General features: G+C 39.3%; 1 protein-coding gene across 1 annotated transcript in view; it reads left to right on the forward strand.

The window, feature by feature from the left end:
• CCDC73 (coiled-coil domain containing 73) overlaps positions 1-27274 on the forward strand; it is a 142819-nt gene that overhangs the window by 25570 nt on the left and 89975 nt on the right. Inside the window, exons 2-5 of the mRNA XM_062196348.1 lie at positions 403-474; positions 16897-16968; positions 18564-18599; positions 19333-19407. Of these exons, the coding sequence (XP_062052332.1) occupies positions 403-474; positions 16897-16968; positions 18564-18599; positions 19333-19407 (255 nt within the window). The remainder of the gene's footprint in view (positions 1-402; positions 475-16896; positions 16969-18563; positions 18600-19332; positions 19408-27274) is intronic.

The raw sequence follows: 27274 nt of genomic DNA on the forward strand, positions 1-27274 counted from the left end.
GGAAAGATGGCTTGTGTTTGCTGTTCCTCTCCACAGTCAGTACTGCAGGGGAAAGGTTCTCAGCACTCTGCCCCACTTTCTTGAAAGAACCTGGTGATTTTCCTTAAAGAAAAGTCTTCTAGAGGGTAGAAACTTCCATCTTTCAAGGCTTTTCAGGGTACCCCTGTGCTTACGGCAGCCCTTATGAAGGTGTAAGCAGACGCTAGGGTTCCATTTTTTTCCTGCAGGCATGTGTCTATTCAGATTTTGAGTTACTTGATTGTTCTGAGACCTCAGTTCTCTGAGGATTTATCCATTTAATTTGCAATTTGTTCAGCTTTTTTTCATTGTAAGGGTGTGAAGATAACTTTCTATCTCTAGAAAGAGCTGAAACTGACAGTCTTAAATTTCTCATTTTCATAGGAAGCAGAGACTCAATATGAAGAACAAATTGGCAAAATTATTGTGGAAATACAAGAACTCAAATGGCAAAAGGTGAGTTTTTTTTTAACCCCAGATGAACATTTATTTAAAAATATATTAAATATATTGTAATCCATATTTCAAAGTTAACTTTTAAATTTCATAAATATATTTGGAGAGAGTGTGCATTATTTTAAACAAAGTCTCATGGAAACTCCAACTAAAACTGTTCATTACATTTGGCCTTCAGAAAACTGAGAATGAAACTTTTGTTTTATTCTCTTCAATATTAACATAGTGAGGATAACTCTGAAAACAACTATGAACTATTTTACATCTGAAAAATATAAGGGAGTGAGAATATTTTTAAAGAACTCAGAACTAGTACCATATTTTCCTAGTGTGTTACATATTGTAACCAAATAGGAAAAAATAGTTTAACTCTGACTTTCTCTCTAGCTTTAACTATATTGAAGCATTTATAACACAGTGCTTCCTATGCCTTTTCACCAAAGTAAAACTAAAAATTAAAGCTTAATGTTAGTCCCTCTTCTCATCATCTGGCAATATTGAAAACAAGTACTTAGGAATAACATCAGTATTCAGGTGACAGAGAATGCATCACCAGAAATGATTGGAATTTTGCTGCCAGCTGGATCTGCAACATTGTGCAGAATATTAGAGTGTACCCAGGTTTTGATTATATGAGTGATGGACCTGTGTGAGGAGAAAGAACAGGTAAATATTATGTATAAACTGAAGCTCAAACCAATTTCAAAATGTCAACAGCATAGTTATCAGAATCCTTCATTTAATCAGTAAGTTTAATATAATACAATATCAAGAGTGTGTTTGGACTCCTTAAACTGGTTCTATGGCTTGTGTATAAATAAACATATCAGAGTGGCCACAGGGACCAGCACTGTGGTGCAGTGGATTAATACTCTACCTGTGGTGCCGGCATCCCATTTGGGCACCGGTTCTAGTCCCAGCTGCTGCTCTTCCAAACCAGCTCTCTGCTATGGCCTGGGAAAGCCAGTAGAATATGGCCCAAGACCTTGGGCCCCTGCACCCACATGGGAGACCTGGAAGAAGCTCCTGGCTCCTGGCTTTGGATTGGCACAGCTCCAACTGTTGTAGCCATTGGGGAGTGAACCAACGGAAGGAAGACCTTTCTCTCTGTTTCTCCCTCTCACTATCTGTAACTATACCTGTCAAATAAATAAAAATCTTTTTTTTTTTTAAAGAAGAATGGCTGGAAATTTTTGAAAAAGATTAGGGTGAAATAGCCAAATTCAATTCTTAACCATACTATGATATAAAGCAATATAAAGCAATAATAATAAAGCATACTATATTATAAAGCAGTAATAATTAGTTATTAGTAATGTACATGACTAGTTATTTAGTGGAACGTAAATGTCTGGAAATAGATTTAGATGTCTAATTTAGTGAATGGTAAAGATTGCTTTCAAATTGCTAAGGAAGAATACATTATTTAACACATGTTTTAGAGCTGCATTCCATCTGAGGGTAACTAAAGCCAGATTCCTACCTTACTTTACAAACTTGTAGAAAAACAGGAACTTTCATAGAAAGTACTTGCTGCATTTCCCATCTTGAATCAGCACCCATATGAGATGCTGGCGCTTCAGGCCAGGGCGTAAACCCGCTGTGCCACAGCACCAGCCTCGAGTTTCTGGGTTGTTAACAAAAAGGAAAACACATATTTAGGAAAATAAAGAACAAAGGCCTGCAAGCCAAAGCACTGTAGTCTGTTGCTCTGGTTATCTAGATTGGAGGTTGGCAAGGTTTTTCTTCAAAGTCATACAGTAAATATTTCAGGCTTTTTTGGCCATTTGGTCTCTGTCCCAACCATGAAATGGCTGGTTGTGTGAAAGCAGCTATGGAAAGTACTTAAATGAATTAATGTGGTAGTGCTCCAATAAAACTTTATTTTGGATTCTGAAATTTCACTTTATGGAATTTTCAGGGGACTTGAAATATTTTTTGTGTTTTAGCAACTTAAAAATGTAAAATCTATTCTCAGCTCACAAGCTGTACAAAACCAGCCAGCTATATTTGGCCCCTAGGTCCAACTTTGTTGACCTCTTTTCTAAATTTTATTTTGTAGACTTGGGTAGAGGCTTGTCTATATCATGTAGTTTCCTTCTTGATTCAGAAAGCTTGAGTGAAATTGTTTCTGAAGTTTTCTTAAGATTTCTTAATTTAAAATCTCTTGTTGGATTGGCAGTCCAGGTATTGGAGAAGGATAAACAGATACTAGGTTTCCAGGAGACATGAATCCAAGGATCTATGCCCTAGAGTTTAGCAGTCAGAGTACTTGATAGGATTCTGTTCAGCATGATTTCCAGGTGTGTGCATGTGTGTGTGTTTCTCTGTCTCACTGTTCCATTCCAGAAGACACTGTCTCTGAGTTTTAGGACATGTAGAGGAAAGGCAGCTTCTATCTGTTGGTGAATAAAGCTAAAATATAATTGCATGAGTCCCTTGGAATACTTCACTAGGTTTGTCTAAAGTAACGAAATGTCCAAAAGCCAACTTCATAGGGCAGTGTCTAACAAGTTTGTATGGTGACAGCCACTGAATATAGGAGAGCATAGACTTCATGGTCTTGGAAGTTGGGAGATACTCTTTTTGGTCATATGAGTTTTTTTATATTTATTTTTATGAGACTGATGCATTGCCTGCTGCGCTAAGGAGGCAGGCTTTTATTTTTATTATGTGAAAGGCAGAGTTAGAGAGACATACAAATAGAGATCTTCATCTGATGATTCATTCCCCCAATGGACACAATGGCTGGAGCTGGGCTGATCTGAAACTAGGAACCAGGAGCTTCTTCTGGGTCTCCCATGTGGGTGCAGGGGCCCAAGTATTTGGCCATCCTCTGCTGCTTTCCCTGGTGCATTAATAGGGAGCTAGATTGGAAGTGGAGCATCTGGGTCCTGAACCAGTGCCCATATGGGATGCTGACACCTCAAGCGGTGGCTTTACCTGCTACTCCACAGTGCTGCCCCTGTCCTCCCTTCTTCCCCCTGTTCACATGATTTAGTGTGCCATTAGCCCCTTTGCCTCAAGATTGAGGATGTTGAGGGCAGTGAATTTTCTAAATAAATGACAAAGCTTTGGAAATAGTTGCAATAAAAATGAAAGCCTTTCCCGGGGAGACTTGCGTTGGGAACACAAAATCGAGCAACTTTTTTTTTGCCGAAGAACTGTAGCTCTCTGGCAAGAAAAAGTTTCAGTCCATCTTGAGGAGAAGTAAGCAGTGTTAAGAATATATTCAGAATGCTTTGCAGGAGTTACTTTTAGAAAATCCATTTGAAATCACGAAGATGGTGGAATAGGAAGGGAGCACACTGATAGCCCGGGAAGAGACAGTTTAATAAAAGTGGAAATACTGCAGGTTCAAGGAAGAGTAGGGGAAGAAACAGCAGAGGAAACTCTTCTGGAACTAGTGATTCACAGTGGACCTGCGTGGAGAGTGTGGGAGCCCACGATTCAGGACACCAGCAGCGGAATCAACACACCAGTGCTGGAATGCGAGGTGAGCCAAACCTCAAAAGCCCGAGACACTGGCGGGCAAGCGGAAAGAGGAAACTAGAGGGAACGAGGCTTGAAACCCCATGGGGAAAAGTTCACCTGGCTAACTAGAAGAGAGAAGGGAAAAAAAAAAGCAACCAATACGGACACAAGTTTCTCTCTGCTCACCTCTCAAAGGCGAGCAAGACAAAGAGCAGGCGCCATTTTGGTCATACGTCATAAGTGGGGCAACCTCAGGTCTGCACCGGCCCTCAGCCAAGCAGAAAAACCTGACTCGGGGTGGGTGGTGGTGAAATAAAGGAGATTAGGACCTAGTGAATGTGTGGTGCTAATGAACTGAGACTGTGAAAAAAGAGACGGTGGGGGAGAGAACTCACGGAATTCACGTGAGTACTCTCCAGAGACACTGCAATTCAGTAACCTTGGCAACCCAGTGGGAGACTGCAGGAGAATTTGAGCCCACACTGAGGGCAGCAGAGATTCCTGTGGTGGTGGTCCTTGGGAAAGAGCTTCCGATCTCTGGCTCCTGTGGGTATATCATTCGCCTGCTAACTACCTCCAATTCCACTCAGCTGTGCGGAATTACTTCCCTTCTGAATCAAAAAAAGAGAGAGAGATTTACCATGCCTAACCTGGGAGTGTCACCTTTGGCACACGCTTAACCCTGAGGAACCTAACAGAACTCTCAGGCCACACCTATTTCAAGCCTCTAAGGCTCCATCAAAAGTAGACAGTCCACTTAATACAGTCATAGTATAACAAGAAAAAACACCACAGCGAGGGAAGGAGAATCCAAAGAATATCTCTACAATGCCAACCAACAAACGCAAAAACTGAGAAAACAAGAACAAGGATGACATTATGACGCCCCCAAATGAACAAGACACCCCAAGCCAAGATTATGAAGATGATGAAATGGAAGAAATGCAAGATACAGATTTCAAAAAATTTATGATAAGAACAATCGGAAGTGTTCAAAAACAAATGCTTGAGCTACGGAATTCCTTACTGGACAGGATAGAAAATCTCCTTTGAGAAAATGAAATCTTAAGGAGGAATCAAAATGAAACTCAGAAACTAGTAGAACAGGAAAGTGTGATAGTGAAGAGAAATCAAAATGAAATGAAGAACTCTAGATCAAATGACAAACACATTAGAGAGCCTTAAAAACAGAGTCAGTGAAACAGAAGAGAGAATATTGGACTTAGAAGACAGAGCACAGGAAAGTATACAGTCATACCAAAGAAAAGAAGAGGAAATTATAAATCTAAAAAATATTGTTGGGAATCTACAGGATACTATTAAAAAACCCAGCATTTGGGTTCTAGGAGTTCCTGAAGGCATGGAGAGAAAGAAAGGATTAGAAGGTCTTTTTAGTGAGATACTTGCAGAGAACTTCCCGTGTTTGGAGAAGGACAGAGACATCCTAGTACAGGAAGCTCATAGAACCCCTAATAAACATGACCAAAAGAGATCCTCACCACGGCATGTTGTAATCAAACTCACCACAGTGAAACATAAAGAAAAGATTCTAAAATGTGCAAGAGAGAAACGTCAGATTACTCTCAGAGGATCTCCAATTAGACTCACAGCAGACTTCTCATCAGAAACCCTACAAGCTAGAAGGGAATGGCAAGACATAGCCCAGGTACTAAGAGAGAAAAACTGCCAGCCCAGAATATTATATCCTACAAAGCTCTCATTTGTGAATGAAGGTGAAATAAAGACTTTTCATACCAAACAGAAATTGAAAAAATTTGTTGCCACTCGACCAGCCCTGCAAAAGATGCTTAAAGATGTGTTACACACAGAAACACAGAAACACGGTCATTAATATGAAAGAAGGTAAAGGAAGGAAACCTCACAGCAAAAGATCACAGGAAGCTCAAAGTATATATTAGAAAATATCTTTGGCAAACGGCAGGGCAAAGTTACTACTTACCAATAGTCACATTGAACATTAATGGCCTGAACTGTCCAGTTAAAAGACACAGATTGGCTGATTGGGTTAAGGAACAAAACCCACCTATTTGCTATTTACAAGAAACACATCTTTCCAACAAAGATGCATACAGACTGAAAGTGAAAGGCTTGAAGAAGATATACCATGCCAACGGAAATGAAAAAAGCTCAGGCTAAAATTTGTGTTACCTTATTTAAAATGTTATCCTAATTGTGTTACTAGACATGATAGTTATCTTAATGAGAAAGCCCCAGAGGCCTAAAGGGTTAAATATTGTAAAATCCTACAGGTGCTTTCAAAAATACTGTGAAGTAAGCAAGTTCCTCTTGTTGGTTGATGAGTTTATAATTTTAAACATGGCAACTTAAAGTCTTTTGTCATCCACAGTTATATATGATTTGCTGCTCACAAAACTAAAGCGTTGTTGGTTCTGCGTTTAGCTGTCCTCCTACAGGTTCCTATGGAGTTTTTCCAGCCACTTCTATTGTATTCAGTACTTTGGGATGGCTCTGTAAACAGATGAAGCCAATAACGTATTAACAGTACCAACTGAGAGAAAGTATGGTTAACTGAGGTTACTGAAAACAAAAAGCAATTCAAATCAATTGGCAATTTACAAAAAGAGTTTAAAGACTTCAAAAGCTATTATTAAAATTGCTATATTGGTCTATTTTAGGTTATATGTGTGTACATACTGTATGTCCACATGGGAAAATTTTATTAAGGGTTTTATTTTAATTGGCTTATAGATAAGATTGTCCATAAATTTAAGCTGCTAAAATTAATCAAAGATACATTTTAATTCGTGTGAGCTGAATCTCTGCATCATATGTTTTATACTTGTTGGCAGAAAGAAACTAAAAACATTTTATATGGTTGTGCTTAAGTTTACTGGTTAAACAAACTACACCATGTTAGATATTTAAGAGGTGTTTCCAAATACATGATTGTTAAAATTTATAGAAGGCATTGGACCTTCTGGTAAATGTTTTCTTAAGTTGTTATCTAATGGTTGAAACTGTTTGCTAAGTTTTCATGTGATATTGCTATTGTCAGCAAGCGATCTAGGACTTGCTCCCTCATTTCTCTATTCTAAGCCCAACTTGTTCTTTCATTTCTCTATTCTCTTCAAGGTAGGAAACTTATTATGAAGGAATCTGTACGACGCACAGTTTAATCTTTAGACCTTATAAAAGAGATGGCTAACATTTTTCTGTAATAGCATAGCCAAAATAAGAGCTTAAATTATAATTTCATAGCTAGATTTACTTTGCCATCAGCGAAGTAAACAGTAAGTAGAAAAAACCTCCCTTTCAGACCAAAGGGAAAGAAAGTTTTAAAGTGAGAATATAATTTTCCTCATGGGCATTGTCTACCTTAGAAAAACTACCACAGAACATGCCTGTGACTATAGACTTGTAGTTCAGGCCACCGAAGATTAAGGATGGGACTTGGGCACTCCCTTGACTTGCATCCTCTGGTCGGCTTTAAGAAAAACCAGGAGGAAAAGAAAGCTAGGCATCAGAAGCAATGGGTGGCAGGCCTATTAATGGCTGATCTGTACAGTGATCTGCCCTCAAGGAGACCCAACAGGCCAGTCTACTGCAGTGGCTTTCAATGTGGTAAGCCTGGGCTTCAGCAGAAGTCAGCTTGGGAAGAGCCCTGGCAGCTCTGCCAAGAGTTGGATCACTGGAAATGGACCTGCCCTGGAGTCGAAGGGTGCCCAGGTCAGAGCCACAGATCTTATTGGCTCTAAGCTGAAAAGCCCTTCACTCAGCCCCGCTTCCAAAGTGACCACCGCAACTGCGGGGATGGCCACGTAGGGTCAGCAACATTGCAGGCAGAACTGTAAATTTCTTGTTAGAGATGCCCCCTGCCTTTACCTGGCCAGCTCTCCTCCCAGGCCAGCCAAGTAATGAAAGTCAACAGAGTGCCTTCCCCTAGGAGGTTCACACCTCCCTTAGGATATACCCCATGTGAAGAGATAGATAGGTCTGGGCCTCTTAACTTACAAGGCCTAAAGCCCAACAGATTATTATCAAGCCCCTTATGTCAGGTTCTATTTGCCTCTCAATCAGAAAACTTAATTGTAGCTTAGACAGCACCTTTCTTAGCTCCTCTAATAATGACTCTGTCCTTTGTTCTAGACCCTGTCTAGCGCACTTGGGCCTCATTTCTTTGTAATCATAACCTCTACTCTACCTCCAATGGCTCTACTCCCAACCTGTGTGTACTGATGGTCCTCTTCCCCACTTAATGCTGTATAATTGTTCAATATTTCTCTACAGACAAACCCTTCTACCTACAAAAGATGAGTGACTTTTCTCCCAGTCTTGGCTCGAATCAGCTTTTTGGTCTATTGGGTGTTCCCCAATAAACCCTTTCCCTTAAAAAAAAGGGAGGTGCCTTTCTCTGAAGGGAGGAGAGAACTTCCACTTTGACTATGACCTTGTCTAAATATGATCAGAGTCGGCGAACTCGGAAGGCTTCCATAGCCTTGGCAGCTCATGATGGGAGCAAACTGTTGAAATCTTTACTTAATATATACTAAATTGATCTTCTATATATAAAGAGAATTGAAAATGAATCTTGATGTGAATGGAAGGGGAGAGGGAGCGGGAAAGGGGAGGGTTGCAGGTGGGAGGGAAGTTATGGGGGGGAAGCCATTGTAACCCATAAGCTGTACTTTGGAAATTTATATTCATTATATATTTATATTCATTAAATATAATATTTGGAAATTTATATTCATTAAAGTTAAAAAAAAAAAGAAAAGAAAATCCATTTGTACGGTGTGTATAGGGATCCTGGGACTTGAATTTACAAGAGTGACAATCTCACTGGGATGGTGTTGATGACAGATTAGATACTCAGCATCTCAATAAAATATCTCACCAGTGCCAGTTGAGTGTAGTGTCATTTGTCCTCATTCAGTTGGTAATTTCAAGTAAGTTTTGCAAAGTTCCATTGAGGTCCTCTGGTGCCACCAAGTGTCTGTCCTGAAAGTGTCCTGCAAGAGATTTTCTTTGTGCAATTTACAATGTTTTCTTTGTGGAATTTGGAGCCAGTTTTGGGTATTCCAAAATAGCCTTTTTAGATCTTTCCAAAAATTTGGATTTTGGGGTATCACAGGGGCCTGGACAGTGTGTCATAAGATTAGGACAGTTCCTTTATCTTTGTTATTTTTTTTTTTTTTAGTGTAGGTTTATGATAGCCACCTCCTTAGGAAGCATTGGAGCCCTTAAGATTGTTGACCATTTGAAATTGGGACTTCTGGTAAGGCTAGGAACTCTCATTGTCTCTACAGTATTCCAAAGGCATAGCTGCTACTAGGGTTAATTTAATCCTCTTGTCTCTTAACAGTTGGCAAACTTTGCTGAGTAGGATGAGTTCTGTCATCTGGGTTTCTTTTACCTCTGGTAATGAGTGATAATTTAGGGGTCAGTTCAGACTGTTGCAGTGTATCCTGCCTAATATTTTTTCCATTTCAGTTTCAAAGTCTGACCTACCAACAAATAAGATTAAACATAGATTTAATTTAGGGAGAGTTTCTAATAAATGTGTTTGAGGCACATTCATTGCTCAGTAACTAGCTCATTATGGATTTCCCCTTTTTTGAGGAATAGAAAGAGTTTAAAAAATATAAAGGCCGGCGCCATGGCTCAGTAGGCTAATCCTCTGCCTACGGCGCCGGCACCCCGGGTTCTAGTCCCGGTCGGGGCGCTGGATTCTGTTCCGGATGCTCCTCTTCCAGTCCAGCTCTCTGCTGTGGCCCAGGAAGGCAGTGGAGGATGGCCCAAGTGCTTGGGCCCTGCACCCGCATGGGAGACCAGGAGGAAGCACCTGGCTCTTGGCTTTGGATCAGCATGGTGCACCGGCCACAGCGGCCATTGGGGGGTGAATCAACGGAAAAAGGAAGACCTTTCTCTCTGTCTCTCTCTCTCACTGTCCACTCTGCCTGTCAAAAAAAAAATAACTAAAAAAAAATATAAAAAGAACTTCAGAGTGGGCATTTGGTACAGCAGTTAAGACACTGCTTGAGAAACCTGCTTCCCATAACAGAAGTTCATAGGGATGAACTTGGTTGCTGAGAAACGTATTTCAAGGAGCAACAAGGATTGTATAGTATGAAGAATCATCAAGTTTAAACCCAATCTTTAAACCAAATCAGTGGAAGCCTGTCCTAGTTTGGCTGCTGCTAATATTGTCATTTGATCAGAAAGTGGCTTTTGCCACTGATTCTGAGATTAAGACATAAAGAGTTGGACCCTGATGATTTCTGTAGAATTCTGTTGGAGTATTAAGGGAAGTACAATTAGGTAGAAAGCTTAAAGACAATTAGGAAGGCCCCTGGTGCTGTGGCACAGTGGGTTAAATCACCGTCTGCAGTGTCAGCATCCCATCCCAGCGGCTCCACTTCTGATCCAGTTCCCTGCTAATGTGCCTAGGAAAGCAGTAGAAGATGTTCCAAGTGCTTGGGTCCCTGCACCCACATGGGAGACCCAGAAGAAGCTCCTGGCTTTGGCCTGGCCCAGCCCCAGCCATTGTGGCCATCTGGGGAACAAACCAGCAGATGGAAGCTCACTCTCTGTCTCTTCCTATCTCTCTCTGTAACTGTCTTTCAAATAAACTTTTTAAAAATAATAATAATAAATAGAGTTAGTCTTAGAGCTTTTCTCATCTTTAGAACTTAGCTAGTCGCGCCACAGCTCCCTAGGCTAATCCTCCGCCTGAGGTACTGGCAGCCCGGGTTCTGGTCGCGGTTGGGGCACCGAATTCTGTCCCGGTTGCTTCTCTTCCAGTCCAGCTCTCTGCTGTGGCCCAGGAAGGCAGTGGAGGATGGACTCGCATGGGAGACCAGGAGGAGGCACCTGGCTCCTAGCTTCTGATCGACGCAGCACACCAGTAGTAGCAGCCATTTGGGGGGTGAACCAACAAAAGAAAGACCTTTGTCTCTGTCTCTCTCTGTCTCTCTCTCTCACTGTCTAACTCTGCCTGCCAAAAAAAAAAAAAAAAAAAAAACTTAGCTAAAACTTGTCCAAGTATTTTTTTTTTTTTTTTAACAGGCAGAGTGGGTAGTGAGAGAGAAACAGAGAGAAAGGTCTTCCTTCTTGCTGTTGGTTCACCCTCCAATGGCCGCTGCGGCCGGCGCATCGTGCTGATCCGAAGCCAGGAGCCAGGCGCTTCTCCTGGTCTCCCATGTGGGTGCAGGGCCCAAGGACTTGGGCCATCCTCCACTGCCTTCCTGGGCCACAGCAGAGAGCTGGCCTGGAAGAGGGGCAACCGGGACAGAATCCGGCGCCCAACCAGGACTAGAACCCAGTGTGCCGGTGCCGCAAGGCCGAGGATTAGCCTGTTAAGCCACAGTGCCGGCCCCAAGTATCGTTTTGTTTTTTAAATTTTATTATTATTAGAGAGAAAGCCCTCCCAACTTTTGGTTCATCCCCACCCCTGCTAAATACTCACAACAGCCAGGTGGAGTACAGAAGCTGGGATCTCTATCCAGGTCTCCTGTGTAGGTAATAGGAACCTACGTGGGTTTCTTGAGCCATCACCTGCTGCTTCCTACGGTCTCCTTTAGCAAGAGGCTGGAATTGAGAGTCAGAGCTGGGTATCAAACCAGGGAGCTCAGTAGAGGTCTCAGGTATCTTAACTGGCTTCTTAACCACTAGTACAAAGCCCACTCCATTGTTCACATATTATATAGGTGTAGTTTAGGAAAATTTTAGGTCTCTAAGGATCTTTAGTAAGTGCTTAAGCACAACTGTGACAAGGTAAATTAACTTTCCCAGAAAAAAATAGATGTTAACTATCTTGATCTAATTGGACACTATAGACAGTAGAACATGTGTCTGTAGTGGTAATGTATTTTTTAAAGAATTATTTTATTTATTTGAAAGAGTTAGAGCCAGAGAGAGGTCTTCCATTCTGCTAGTTCACTCCCCAAATGACTGCAATGGCCAGAGCTGAGCTGACATGAAGCCAGGAGCCAGGAGCTTCTTCCAGGTCTCTGACGCTGGGCCATCTTCTGCTGCTTTCCCAGGCCATAGCAGAGAGCTGGATTGGAAGAGGAGTAGCTGAGACTCGAACCAGCACCCATTATGGGATGCTGGCTCTGCAGGCTGGGGCTTTAACCCACTGCACCACAGCTCTGGTCCCAAATAATGTATTTTTAAAAATTTATTTATTTGAAAGGTAGTGTTACAGAGAGAGAGAGAGAGAGAGAGAGAGAGAGATCTTCCATCTGTTGGTTCACTCCCATTGGGCCAGGCTGAAGCCAGGAGCCAGAACTTACTCTAGGTCTCCCGTGTGGGTACAGGGACCCAAGCACCTTGTCATCCTCTGTTGCTTTCCCAGACTCATTAGCAGGGAACTTGAGCTAGTGCTCTTATGGAAGGAATGCTGGGGTTTTAGGTGGTTGCTTTACCCATTACACACACAGCGCTGCCTCTTAAAGTAATGTATTTTAGGGTAACACTGAATATAAAAGGGTTTGAACTCAGTACCACAAAGAAGTTGCTGAAACAGTTATTTTATTTATGACCTCAAGATCCAAACAAATCTTTTTCTTTATACCTTGGGTTTCATAATTGGGGAACTACAATGTTTAAAGACTGGCATAAGGTAGGATTCTTTTAAGGCTGTTGGACTATTGGCTTTAATCTTCTTTGGCTTCTGGTTCTAAGGTATTTTGTAAAGGTAGGTACAGCTTTAGATGGGTCAGACTGAACACTCAAGTCAACATCAGGAACACTTTCTACAAAGAATGTCACTTCATGAACATCTTCAATTTGGCTTGATCGTTCACAAGGTATCAGTAAGTCAGTGTCCAAATTAGCTATGATAAGATTATGAATATATAAGCCCCCACAGATCTTAAAAAAATACCCGGAGTTCTAGTCCCGGTCGGGGCACTGATCCTGTCCCGGTTGCCCCTCTTCCAGGCCAGCTTTCTGCTGTGGCCAGGGAGTGCAGTGGAGGATGGCCCAAGTGCTTGGGCCCTGCACCCCATGGGAGACCAGGAGAAGCACCTGGCTCCTGCCATCGGATCAGTGTGGTGCGACGGCCGCAGCGCACTACCGTGGCGGCCATTGGAGGGTGAACCAACGGCAAAAGGAAGACCTTTCTCTCTGTCTCTCTCTCTCACTGTCCACTCTGCCTGTCAAAAAAAAAAAAAAAATACCAGGAGAGAGTTTAATTTTGCAATTCTTATTATGTAATACTTACTTATCTAATAAGTTAATGGGTATGATAAAAAAGGAAAAACTACTTCTCACATGGACACTCAATAGTAACACTCACAGGCTGAAATAGAGTTCCTATGGATTATTAAAGGTGCCCACTGTCTAAGTAGCTCATTGACCTGAAGGAGTCAGTCTTTTTACTCTTTTGAGAAATCTCTCTTTACAAGTTTGAGGATAAAATAAGAAATTGAGCATGTTTTCCTCCCACAGTAGTGCCATTGATTTGCTCATTTTTTTTTTTTTTTCCCATTTTCTTCTGCTCATAGCAGATGTCTTTACTAAGAGGCTCTCTCTTTTGGTGCTTGATGAGTATAGTGGGAGCATTTTGTTGTTTAATCTGTAAGTTTATTCTGCTTTTTTAAGCCTATTTTGGAGATCTGGTAATAGATTCCAATTTTGTTGCATATGAAATATCCTGTATTTGGATTTACGGCTGTTCACAAAAAGTGAATAGAGAGGTAGAAGTCACATCTTCAGAATTTACTCTTCAAATAACCTCTCACTGAAGTCTTCTGTGAACTTACTCTTTTCCTTCCTTGCTTGTAGGACTGGATTATAAACTATTTTATTTTCACAGGAAAAATGCTGGAGATAGCCTTCTCCACAACTTTTCTAAATATATCTGATTTCCTGTGCAGTTTGGGACTTCGTATATAATTCTTGGGATCTTCTCACTTTACCTTCTCCATTCTTTTGTTTGTTTGCTTGGTGTTTTTTTGTTTTTGTTTCATTTATTAAACCTTTATTTAATGAATACAAATTTCCAAAGTACAGCTTATGGGTTACAATGACTTCCCCCCTCCCATAACTTCCCTCCCACCCGCAACCCTCCTCTTTCCCGCTCCCTCTCCCCTTCCATTCACATCAAGATTCATTTTCAATTCTCTTTATATACAGAAGATCAGTTTAGTATATATTAGGTAAAGATTTCAACAGTTTGCCCCCATATAGCAACATGAAATGAAAAAAATACTGTTGGGCCGGCGCCGCGGCTCACTAGGCTAAACCTCTGCCTTGCGGCGCCGGCACACTGGGTTCTAGTCCCGGTCGGGGCACCGGATTCTGTCCCGGTTGCCCCTCTTCCAGGCCAGCTCTCTGCTGTGGCCGGGGAGTGCAGTGGAGGATGGCCCAAGTGCTTGGGCCCTGCACCCCATGGGAGACCAGGATAAGCCCCTGGCTCCTGCCATCGGATCAGCGCGGTGCGCCGGCCGCAGTGCGCCAACCGCAGCGGCCATTGGAGGGTGAACCAACGGCAAAAGGAAGACCTTTCTCTCTGTCTCTCTCTCTCACTGTCCACTCTGCCTGTCAAAAAAAAAAAAAAAAAAAAGAAAAGAAAAGAAAAAAATACTGTTGGAGTACTAGTTATAGCATTAAATAAGAGTGTACAGCACATTAAAGACAGATATCGTACATAATATTTTTTTTAATTAATTTTCTATGCCATTTCCAATTTAACACCAGGTTTTTTTTTTTTCATTTCCAATTCTCTCTCATCTGAGTATTTGAACCAATTGATAGATCTGGGGAGAGGCAATATTATATTTTTAAAAATTACTTGAGAGAGAGTGAGCAAGCTCCCATCCAGTGGGGTATACTCTCCAAATACCCACAACAGCCAGAACTGGTATGGGTTGAAGCTGGCAACTGGCAACCCAGTCCAGATCTCCCATTTGGGTGGCAGGAACTCAATTACTAGAGCCATCGTTGCTGTCTTTCAGGATTACCTTAGCAGGAAGCTGGAGTCAGGAGCTGGAGCTGGGAATCAAACTCATTTACCCTGATGTGGGACACAGGCATCTTGCCCTGAGTATTATATTTTTAAATTAGTTATGAGAATTAAAATGCTTTAAAGTAATTACTGACCTCAGAAAAATGAACAGTTTAGCATATTAAAAAACGCATCGTGGGGTACTATGTGATTCAGCACTGAATAATATATAATCATAATATATAAATATATATAATCCATGTAATGATTATTGATTAAAGCTACAATTTTTTTTTTTTGGACAGGCAGAGTGGACAGAGAGAGAGAGAGACAGAAAGAAAGATCTTCCTTTGCCATTGGTTCACCCTCCAATGGCCGCCGCGGCTGTCGCACTGCGGCCGGTGCACCACGCTGATCCGATGGCAGGAGCCAGGTGCTTCTCCTGGTCTCCCATGGGGTGCAGTGCCCAAGCACTTGGGCCATCCTCCACTGCACTCCCTGGCCATAGCAGAGAGCTGGCCTGGAAGAGGGGCAACCGGGACAGAATCCGGCGCCGCGACCGGGACTAGAACCCAGTGTGCCGGCGCCGCAAGGTGGAGGATTAGCCTATTGAGCCGTGGCGCCGGCCCTAAAGCTACAATTTTGATATAACTGTTGAAAGAATAGGAGGAGATATGGGGTAAGAGTATTTAATTTGCAACTGTTGTCAAAAGAGGTTAGTAGATAAACTTTAAAAATTACTGAGTAAATATAATTAGAAATCTAGAGGCAAATAACAGAAAAATTTGAGTGTCTGCCATTTTTAGACCTAAGGCATTTTTAGTAATGAAAATTATAGCAATAGAGAAGCTTTTTTTAAAAAAAAATTATTTATTTGAAAGGTAGAGATACAGAAGAGAGAGAGAGAAAATGATCTTTCATCTGCTGGTTCACTTCCCAGATGGCTGCGATGACCAGGACTGGGCCAGGCAGAAGCCTTGAATCAGGGACTTCATCTGGGTCTCCCACGTCGGTGGCAGGGGCCTAAGACTTGGACCATCTTCTGCTTTTCCAGGCACATTAGGTGCCTATATGGGATGCTGGCGTTGTGGGTGGTGGTTTAACCCGCTGCACCACAACTCTGACCCCCAAAGAACAGCGTCAAAGTCATCTTGAATGTAAAAAATAGAACATACAATTCCACCAAAAGTGGGAGAGAGAGAGAAATGTAATTGTGTATGTACATGTTTTACAGAAATGCTCAGTGGTGGTTTTGATTTTGCAAAAAACTTATTTCAATGAAGTTAAGGATGTATATGTTGACAGGTGACATATGTCTTACATAATAAAACTGATTTCCCTGGAAAGCTTAGGACTATAGTGTGCTTGTGTACTGGGGCTACTAATTTTTAATAACTTTTGATTAAAATGTATGGGTTTTTTTTTGACAGGCAGAGTTAGACAGAGAGAGAGAAAGGTCTTCCTTTTTCTGTTGGTTCACCCCCCTAAATAGCTGCTATGGCTGGTGTGCTGCGCCAATCTGAAGCCAGGAGCCGGGTGCTTCCTCCTGGTCTCCCATATGGGTGCAGGGCCCAAGGACTTGGACCATCCTCCACTGCCTTACCAGGCCACAGCAGAGAGCTGGAGTGGAAGAGGAGCATCCGGGACAGAATCTGGCGCCCCAACCAGGACTAGAACCTGGGGTGCCAGTGCCACAGGTGGAGGATTAACCAAGTAAGCTGCAGCACTGGCCAAAATGTATGTTCTTGAACAAAGTTTTGGAGCAAGCCAAGAGTTTAAATGTTTAAAAAGTAATGATTTTTTTGTCTTGGAGAAGCAGTTGGAAGCAGAATTTTTGTATGAAAATTTCATGGCAAAATATTTTTAAATAATTGGTTTAGAGTTGCATTTCCAGAGCATAAAATAATATATTCAATAAATGTTTAACTCTCATTTAAATTGTGAACCTGATTAAGATTTAAAAATGAAAGAGTTGCTAGAACTTATATTTTAACTTCTCATAATTTTTAAAATAGGAATCTCTTCAGAATCAGAAGGAAACATTAGTAAAGCAACACAAGGAAGCAATGGCAATTTTTAAAAAGCAGGTAATTTCATAAGGATAGACAAATAATTCAGTTTTAAATATTGTATTTCCTTTCCCTCTTATGAATATTATGACAAGCTGTCCTTCATACCCACAGAAGACAAAAGGGAAAAATGGGTATTTTGGTATGTAGGAAATGAATACAGATACTTTGAGTCACAACTGATGATAGTGTAAAGGAAGTGAGTAAAACTGTTTTCATGGACATGGGAAGACATGTTCTCATTTGTCCTTTAAATAACTTAGGTGAATGGGATTTGTGTGTGCTCATTGCCTCTCTTCCCTTTCCCCTTTCTCTCTTCACTTTTACTAGCATCTTACCTTCCCTATAGAGTCCTAATACTGATGACCAGCTGAGATGCAGCCAGGCAGGTGTAAAGGATGAAGAGAGGAAGTATCACATGCTGAAGCCTCCATAAATATCAGTTGGCAGTAATGAAGAAAGACCTGTAGAAAAATGGAAAAAAAATAAAAAAAATGTAAAGGAAATGAATAACAATACATTCAGTTAATTTAAATTCTATAGCTCTTTTGACTGTCTCACATTTCTCTTCAGTCTGTATTTAGGAAATATTAGTTTAAGAAAATGTGCTGATGCAAAAATATCCTCTGGAAGTTTTTTCTTTTCATCTATCCCACCATCTTTTTTTTCTTTCTTTTTCCTTTCCTCTCTTTGTCTTCATCTTCATGCAAGTATGTGTGTTTAGAAAAAAAAATACACATATAGAGTTCAACCTATATAATTTACATCACTAGTAGGTTAAGGTTATTGATAGCTTAGTATGAATTTTTTAAAACAAATGATGAATTTTCTTCCCTTAATCTGAAATAGGCCCAAAGTTGTGGGTTTACTTGAAAGGTAGGAAGCAGAAGTCAATAATGGGGCATAGTATTCTCTTGGAGAGAGCAAATCTAGTCTTTGCTATCACAAGGGACTTTGGTCAAGGTAAGAATACTCAGTTACCTGACAGGTAGAGGAGAAAATGCTGTTATGTCCTTTTTCTAAATTTGTTTTTCAGGGCTCTTGTGAGGAATAAGTAAGTGAGGAATTTGGGAAAGGAGTTGGGAAGTTCCCAAAGAAAATTTTACTTCTTGACAATTTTGTTCATTTTCTGTGATGCTTACAATATTAAATTATTCTCCTTTGGCACATATGGTTTCATTTTCCTGTTTTAAAATGTCATTTTGAGAGTTCATTACTTACTAGACTGTCAAATACATCTAAATTTTTTTCATATCAAATACTACCAATTTAATATAAATGATACTGATTTCATGAAATTGTACCTTCAGAAAATGATACATGCTATTATTTAGGAGTAGATGATAAAATATTCAGACATTTAGGAAAAAACTTCTGTAGGGGAAAACTATCAGTATCTCTAAACAATGTGATTAAATTGTTCATTTACTCTGGTCACTGGTCTTTTCCTTTTATATTTTTCTTTTATTTTCTGAATGTGGAAGTAGCTTATTCATATTATATTAAGTTCAAATAACATAGACATCTAAATGTTTCTTTAGTCTCATTAACCAGTGTAAATCACTGTTAACAGTTTACTAACCTGTGTTTTACTTTTAAAAATTATATATCAGTTTCAAATGAAGATGTGTGCCTTGGAAGAAGAAAAGGTATGTATTAATTTTTAAAAAAATTTAATCATAGCTAATTGGATTTGATTAAATTGTTCACCATAGTAAAAAGAGCATTGATAATAAGACCACTGATTGCTTAAAATCCTGGAAATAGAAAGTACCCAACTTGAATTCTGTCATTTTACGGTAGACAATAGCAAGGCCAACAGGATAAAATGACTTGCCATGGCAAAGGTGGAACTAGAACCCATACCTCTTGAGCCTCACATAAATGTTCTTTCTACTGTACTGCAGTGTTTCTATTAACTGTATGTTTTAAGTACTATTTCAATGTAATTATCTCCTTGAATAAAAAAAATAGTGAAATGACTTGGTCTATATGTGAGTGCAGAGGAGATACATCTAATGAACCCATATATTTATCTGGCACTAAATATTTTCTCTAGTTATTTAATAGTTAATATATATTATATCAATGAATATTCTATGTATAACATAATTTATAGTCTCTATTTTTAGCAAAAGGTGTTTAAAAATTCTCCCATATCCTTATAGTCAAAAGACAAATGCACCTGTATCTTATTAGTTAAAATACAGTTGGTTCTACTGGTCCTGTATCATAAATATACTTTGTAGTACAGATACTGGTTTAAAGCCTGTAAAATATTGGATTTAAGTAAAGATTTTTGGTTCCTGGGCTCTTACATTTTATCCTTTATGTAATATTGTTTGCATTAGAAAGTATTGAAATATACTTTTTTACTTAAAGGGAAGATTTCAACTTGCTACAGAAATAAAAGAAAAAGAAATAGAAGGATTGAAGGAGACATTAAAAACATTGCAGGTAAAGTAGCTTAGTGTTGCTTAAAGAAGAATTTGATATTTTAGCATCATATTAGTTAAATGCTATTAAACATATAAGCTACCAAAGCAAAGCTAACAAAAATTTACATATGATATATTCCATACCTTAATACAAGTATATTTTCCCTGGGAGTCTTTCAAATTCAAGTTTCAAGTTTTGCTTCATCTTTTGGTTTAAAAAGAAATATTAAAGTAACTCTTTTTTTTATTATTTATTTGACAGAGTTAGATAGTGAGAGAGAGAGACAGAAAGGTCGTCCTTTGGTTCACCCCCCAAAATGGCTGCCATGGCCTGTGCTGCGCTAATCCAAAGCCAGGAGCCAGTGCTTCCTCCTGGTCTCCCATGTGGGCACAGGGGCCCAAGGACTTGGGCCATCCTCCACTGCCTTCCTGGGCTACAGCAGAGAGCTCGAATGGAAGAGGAGCAACCGGACCTAGAACTTGGTGCCCATATGGTATGCCAGCGTCACAAGGCAGAGGATTAACCAAGTGAGCCATGGTGCCGGCTCCCAACTCATTTATTTTTAAAAAATATTTATTTATTTGAAAGGCAGAATCACAGAGAGGCAGAGAGAGAGCGAGAGAGAGAGAAAGAAATGTCTTCGATCTGCTGGTTCACTCCCCAAATGGCCACAATGGCCAGAGTTTGGCCCATCCAAAGCCAGGTGCCAGGAGCTTCTTCTGGGTCTTCTACGTGGGTACAAGGACCCAAGGATTTAGACCATCTTCCACTGCTTTCCTAGGCCACAGCAGAGAGTTAGATTGGACGTGGAGCAGCTGGGTCTTGAACCAGCACCCATATGAGATACCAACAGTACAGGCAATGGCTTTACCTGCTATGCTGCAGCCCCTACCCCACGTATTATTTCTTATATAATTAAATAGGTATAGTTTTTAATACATTATACATGAGGCAAACAAATTAGGGTTATTTATTATAATTGATTTACCCTTGATCTTTAAAAATTAAAAGAGCATTAATCAAATTGTACTATGTGCCAATAACTACACTGATTTTCCTCATATACAGAGACTAAGAAAATAGAACTTTTGTACTGAAAATACAGTGATTATTTGAATATGTATTTATTGAAGCTCAAGTTAATATCAAACACTTTTTCAGCCTTGGGCAATATAGCACTGAATAAAAAAGATAAATATCTGCCCATTTGGAACTTACATTCTGGTTGGAAGACAGCAAACAAAATGAAATAAAAAGTAAAAGAAAGATTTTGGAGGTAGAAGATATTCTTATAATTTCAAAGTATAATACATTATGAAGAACAAAATATATTTTTACAATATATTCCTTAGTCAAATAATTGAATCTAGCAGTGTCAATGATTTAGCCTTTCAGTGGATCCACTGCAATGAGGCATACATAACTTCGGTTACCTAATCTTCTTGCCAAAAATATTAACCCAAATCTAATTCTGAAGAAATGTTGAGACAAAATTATAATATGGGACATTCTATAAAGCAACAGCCCTGATCTATTCAAGCTTCAGTGTCCTGAAAAACAAACCCTGTTCTCCTCTGCTCCACCCCACTCAAAAAAAAAAAGGGGGGGGGGGGAAACTGTTTTTGATTTAAAAAATAATAGATAACAATAGCCAAATGTGAACTTGAAACTTCCTTGGATACTGGGTGAAGGAAAAACTTTGCCAGCATTTAAAAAAAAAAAATGGAGAGTACAGTTGGGGAAATTTAAATATTTAAATTTAAATTTATATGGGTATAATGCTGGTATTATGATTATATAGAAGGAAATCCATATTCTTAGAAAATGTAAGAAGTATTTAGGGGCAAAGTTTTCTGATGGTTACAACTTATTGTCGTGGTTCAGGGGGGAAGAGTATGTATATATAAACAAAAGAAAGTGGAGAAAATGTGAAAAATTAGTGAATCAAAGAAAGGCTTGAAAAGATCACTCTTTTTTAAAAAAAGATTTATTCATTAATTTGAAAGCTACAGAGAAGGAGAGAGGGAGTGGGAGACAGAGGGAGATAGAAACAAATATCTTCACCTGCTGGCAATAACCAGGACAGAGCCAGGCTGAAGCCAGAAGCCAGGAGCATCATCCAGATCTCACATATGGGTGCAGGGCCCCAAACACTTGGGCCATCCTCTGCTGTCTTTCCCAGGTCATTTTCAGGGAGCTGGATCAGAAGTGAGCAGCTGGGACATGAACCAGCACCCATATGGGATACTGGCATTGCAGGCAACAGCTTTACTGCTATGCCTTAACACTGGCCCCAAAAATCACTCTTAGTAGAATGAGTATGAATAAGGACTTGGAGGTGTATTTTTTTTAGTATATTTCTTTTATAATTCTTATAGTGGTTATACTAGGGATAAAAATATGTATTTTAATGTTCATTTATATATACTCTTGCATACATTTAACTGGTCACAGTCTATTTATATCAGCATTTTACTATTATAAGTGGAGTGCAGAAACCCTACTACCATTTAGGTCCTTACTCTCTCCACTTCATGTTTTAATATTACTTCTGTACATTAAACATCACAGCAGACATGTTACAGTTTGTCAAACATAATTTTAAAAAGTCAAGAGAATAGCCTTTTATATTTACCCAGAGTTCTCATTTTTTCATTTCCCTTCTGATATCAATTTCTTTCTGTCTGAAGAAATTATTTTAGCAGTCCTTTAAACAAGATCCATTGGTGATAGATCTTCCTAATCTGAGAATATCTATTTCAATTTATAAAGGATATATGATTGGTATTAAAAATACAATGTTTGAGAGTAAGATCATTAGTATAACAACAGGTAGTTCTGTTATTATAGAGGCAATGAAAGATGTGAATAAATTTTTATTTCTTGTTTTTCTCAGAGTTTTGTGTTTAGATGTTTTAGTATTCTTTGATGCAAGGCTTATGGAATAAGTGCAATTTTGAAACTTTTAGTTGAAATTAAATAGTACTAGAACTATTGAGATAATAGTAATAAATCATTGATATATGTAGTTGTGACATATCATTGTGAAGGGATTGGCATTGTTAGTCTTTAACTTAGAAGGTTAATGATGCTTAACTCCACAATGATACTATAATGTTGATCAGTTTTCAGAATGTTTTAGTTTTCAGAATGTTTTAGTTTTCAAAATATTTCAAAATGTTTTAGGTCCTAATTCAAAATACAATAGATACAAAGTTATGGTGAGATCTACAGCTTTTTGAGCACTGGCTATAACAGAGGCCTGGGCAAGTGGATGTAAGGGTTGCTTGATTTAAAAATCCTGGGATTTTGTCTGTTTTTCAGAATAATGATGGAATGACCTATCACTTTAGTACACCTTTCAATGAAATTAGATGCAAATTGGTATTTCTATGGCTAAAACTACTCAAATATCTACTTCAAGTAATAATAGCTCTCCTGGATTGAGGTCTGTTGCTTGGATGAGTCAAAATTTAAATCTTCATAATCTGTGTATTTATAACTTGAATATTATTGATGCCCTGTAGTTTTTACAGTTAGAGAAGGATTATTTTATCTATTATATACAGAATTTGTAAAGGTAAGATAGTTAAGATTAAAATGTTATGGAGGAGGCCAGCGCTGTGTCCCAGTGGGTAAAAGCCCCAGCCTGTAGTGCCGGCATGCCATATGGGTGCTGGTTTGAGTCCTGGCTGCTCCTCTGATCCAGCTGTCCCTGCTAAATGTGCCTGGGAAAAAAATGGAGGATGGCTGAAGTCCTTGGGCCCCTGCAGCCACATGGGAGACCCAGAGGAAGCTCCTGGCTCCTGGCTTCAGCCTGGCTTAGCCCTGATTGTTGGGGCCATTTGGGAAGTGAACCAGTGGATGGCAGACATTTCTCTGTCTACTCTCTCTGTAACTCTGTCTTTCAAATAAATAATATAAATCTTTAAAAAAAGATTATGAACATAAAAAGTTTACACTGTTTCTACATTTTGAGTGTTTATGGTACTTGTGTGACTACACTTATTAGTGAAACAATGTGAAGAACTAAAGAGCTGATCAAAAGTACAATTATTAGGGTGCGATCATGAAAATGAAGTTCTTCTGTGATAGTGATGTAGCATCTTGAAATCCTAATGGAAATGGATGTGCCATAAAGATAAAAAGCATTAAACATTTTTAAAAATGTATTTATTTATTTATTTGAAAGGCAGAGTTAGAGAGAGGCAGAGGGAGAGACGAGAGAGAGGTCTTCCATCCAGTGGTTTACTCCCCACATGGCAACAATGGCTGAAACTGGGCCCATCCGAAACCAGGAGCCAGGAGCTTCTTCCAGGTCTTCCAGGCAGGTGCCAAGGGCCCAAGGACTTGGGCCGTCTTCTACTGATTTCCCAGGTGCATTAGCAGAGAGCTGGATTGGAAGAGGAGCAGCCAGGACTGAATTGGAGCCCATACCGGATGCTGGCACTGCAGGTGGCAACTTTATCTGACATGCCACAGTGCCAGCCCTGAAAGTATTTAAACTTGACAAAGATAATATAGTATTTTACTAATATCTTTCTTGTGGAGAAAGTCATAATGGTTATGTGACTGTTGAAACAAATTATGGGGGGTTTAGTTCCTTCTTTTCTTTTAAAAAAAGGTTTATTTATGTATTTAAGAGTGAGAAGGAGCATTCTCAACTGCTGATTCACTTTCCACATACCCCATCATCCAGGAAAGCTGGGTACCCTGAACACAGTAATCCGTATGAGAGCATCAGAAACCCAACCACTTAAGCTATCCCTATCACCTCCCAAGGTCTGCCTTTGCATGAAGCTGGAGTTAGGAGCTAGGGCTGGGAATGAAACACAGGGACTCTGATGTGGGGATGTAGGCATCTTAACCATAAGGCTAAATACCTACTCTGCTTCCTTTCTTAATTTAAGATGGTCCAGAGAGCTGGATTGGAAGTGGAGCAGCTGGGAGTTGAACCGGCGCCCATATGAGATGCCAGCACTGCAGGTGGCGGCTTTACCTGCTATGCCAAGGTGCCGGCCCCCATATATAGAATTCTATAAAAAGGCAATAAAAAGTAATAAAAGATATACATATTGGAAGGAAAAAGCAAAATTATCTTTCATTGTAGACAGAATATAAAAATGTAAAATCTGGTAGCACCCACAAAGAAACTTCTAAAGCTAAAAAGTGAGTTTAGCATGGTCATAGGATGTAAGATTAGTATACAGAAACCAAGAGTATTTCTGTTATAATGCAAAAAAGAAAATGAAATACAGTCCTGATACAGTTTATGACAACATTAAAGGTAAAGGAATATTCAGGAATAAATTTAATAATATGTCACACTTTTATACCAATGCTATAAAAACATTGCTCAGATAAACTAAAGGAGATCTAAATGAATGGTGAAATACATCATGCTTATTGACTATGAGTCAATATTTTTAAGATGCCGTTTGTATTTTTCTGCAAAATACTTGTTTATGCTTATTTTTGTTTTATATTGGTGTTATGACTCCCATTTCTGTGTTTTTAAATTTTCATAGAAGTAAGGCCTCTTAGTAGTGATTTGAACTTTAAATAGTCTTCATTTTTTATTGTTCAGCTAATTGCTGCCATGAATAAATTTTTTATTTTTTTAAAGATATATTTATTTATTTGAAAGGCAAAGTTATTGGAGGGTGAGGAGGAGAGTTTTTTGGTTTTGGTTTTGGTTTTTTCCTGAATGTCAGAGGTCAGAGTTAAAGGGAATCAGAGAAAGAGATTTTCCATCCTCTTGTCACTCCCTAAATGGCTGCAATGGCTGGGGCTGAGCCAGGCTAAAGCCAGGAGCCAAGAGCTTTGTCCTGTTCTCCCATGTGAATGCAGGGTCCCAAGGACTTGGGCCATTCTCTACTGCTTTCCTAGTCACATTAGCAGGGAGTTGGATTGGATGCTGGCATTGCAAGCAATGGCTTAACCCATTGCACCACTATGCTGACCCCTTTATTTTCTTTTATGGCTTTTGGAGTTTAAGTTATGATACACAGGCATTCATTACTTAAAGGTTATAATGGAGTTTACGCATGTTCTCTTTAAAAATTTTAACAGACGTAAAATTTGCATGTAAGTGGAACATGTTTTATTACAAGTATATGTTGTCCAATATCAAATTATGGTAGGTATATTTATCTTTTAAACATTCAACATTATAGTGAAAGTATCCAAAATTCTATCCTCTATTTTTTAAATAATAGAATACATAGAACATAAATATTATCTGTAGACAATTTACTGTGCATTAGAACCCCAGAGCTTCTTGCTCCTGTCTAGCTATAACCTAGTACCCATTAATCGACCTTTCCCATCCCTTCTTCCTCACTTCCCTCCACTGCCTCTCGTAACCACCCTCATATTTTTAATTTCTGTGAGATCACCTATTTTTTACAGTCCAAAAAGGAGATCATGTGATATTTGTCTTTCTATGTTTGACTTATTTCACTTAATATAATGACTTCCAGTTGCATCTGTTTGATGCAAATGACAAAATCTTGTCATTTTTTATGGCTGAGTAATACTCTGTGTTTTATACATACATATATATATATATATATATATATATACACACACACACATATCTGTCCATCAATCCATTTTCTTTACCCATTCATTGGTAGGTATATACTTAGATTTTTTCCATTTCTTGGGTGCTGAAAATAGTCCAGCAACAAACATGGTGCAGATGTCTCTTTAACAGATGAATTTCATTTCCCTTGGCTATATACCCAGGAGTAAGATTGCTGAATCATAACGGTAGTTCTAGTTTTAGTTTTCTAAGGAACCTCCATACTGTTTTCCACAACCGCTGTACTGATTTACATCCCACCCACAGTGTGCAAGTTTCTTTCTCTCAACATCCTTACCAACATTTGTTATCTTTTGTCTTTTTTTTTTAAAAGATTTATTTATTTGAAAGGCAGGGGGTGGTGGAAATAGAGACAAATTAAACTGATGAGGCTGGTGCTGAGGTGCAGCAGATTAAAGCCCCAGCCTGCAGCACCAGCATCCCACATGGGCACCAGTTCAAGTCCCGGCTACTCCTCTTCCAATCCAGCTCTCTGCTATGGCCTGGGAAAGCAATACAAGAGGGCTCAAGTCCTTGTGCCCCTGCACCCACACAGGAGATCTGGAAGAGGCTTCTGGCTCCTGGCTCCTGGCTTAGGATCAGCTCAGCTCGCTGTTGCAGTCATTTGGGGAGTGAACCAGTGGTATGAAATACCTTCTCTCTCTGGCTCTGGCTCAGGCTCTGGCTCTACCTCTCTCTGTAACTGTTTCAAATAAAAATAAAATAATTCTTTTTTTTTTTTTTTGAGAGGGAAGGTTGAGTACTTTCAATGTTTTTAAATTATAGATTTACAAGTTAATTATTTATCTTAAATCCAGGAACAATTTACGATTTACCATGGTTATCACTGTTGTCCTTTTCATTCGATTATGTTTTGATTGTTGACTTTCTTTTTTTTTTTGGGTTTATTAAACTTTTATTTAATGAATATAAATTTCCAAAGTACAGCTTATGGGTTACAATGGCTTCCCCCTCCCAAAACTTCCCTCCCACCTGCAACCCTCCCCTTTCCCACTCCCTCTCCCCTTCCAATCACATCATGATTCATTTTCAATTCTCTTTATATACAGAAGATCAGTTTAAAAATAAAATAATTCTTTAAAAAAAAAGAAATTAAACTGGTGCCACAGTGCGGGTCCTTCATGTGTTAAATTTATTTAATTTTTTTTACTTTGTTCATAGAGTGAAAGATTTGATATCATTAAAATGTGCATACTACCCAAAGTGATTCACAAGTTCAGTACAATTCTTATCAAAATTTCAATGACATTTTTCACAGAACTAGTAAAAACACTACTA

This window comes from Lepus europaeus, chromosome 7 (genome assembly GCF_033115175.1).
Source record: "Lepus europaeus isolate LE1 chromosome 7, mLepTim1.pri, whole genome shotgun sequence".
Lineage (NCBI taxonomy): Eukaryota > Metazoa > Chordata > Mammalia > Lagomorpha > Leporidae > Lepus > Lepus europaeus.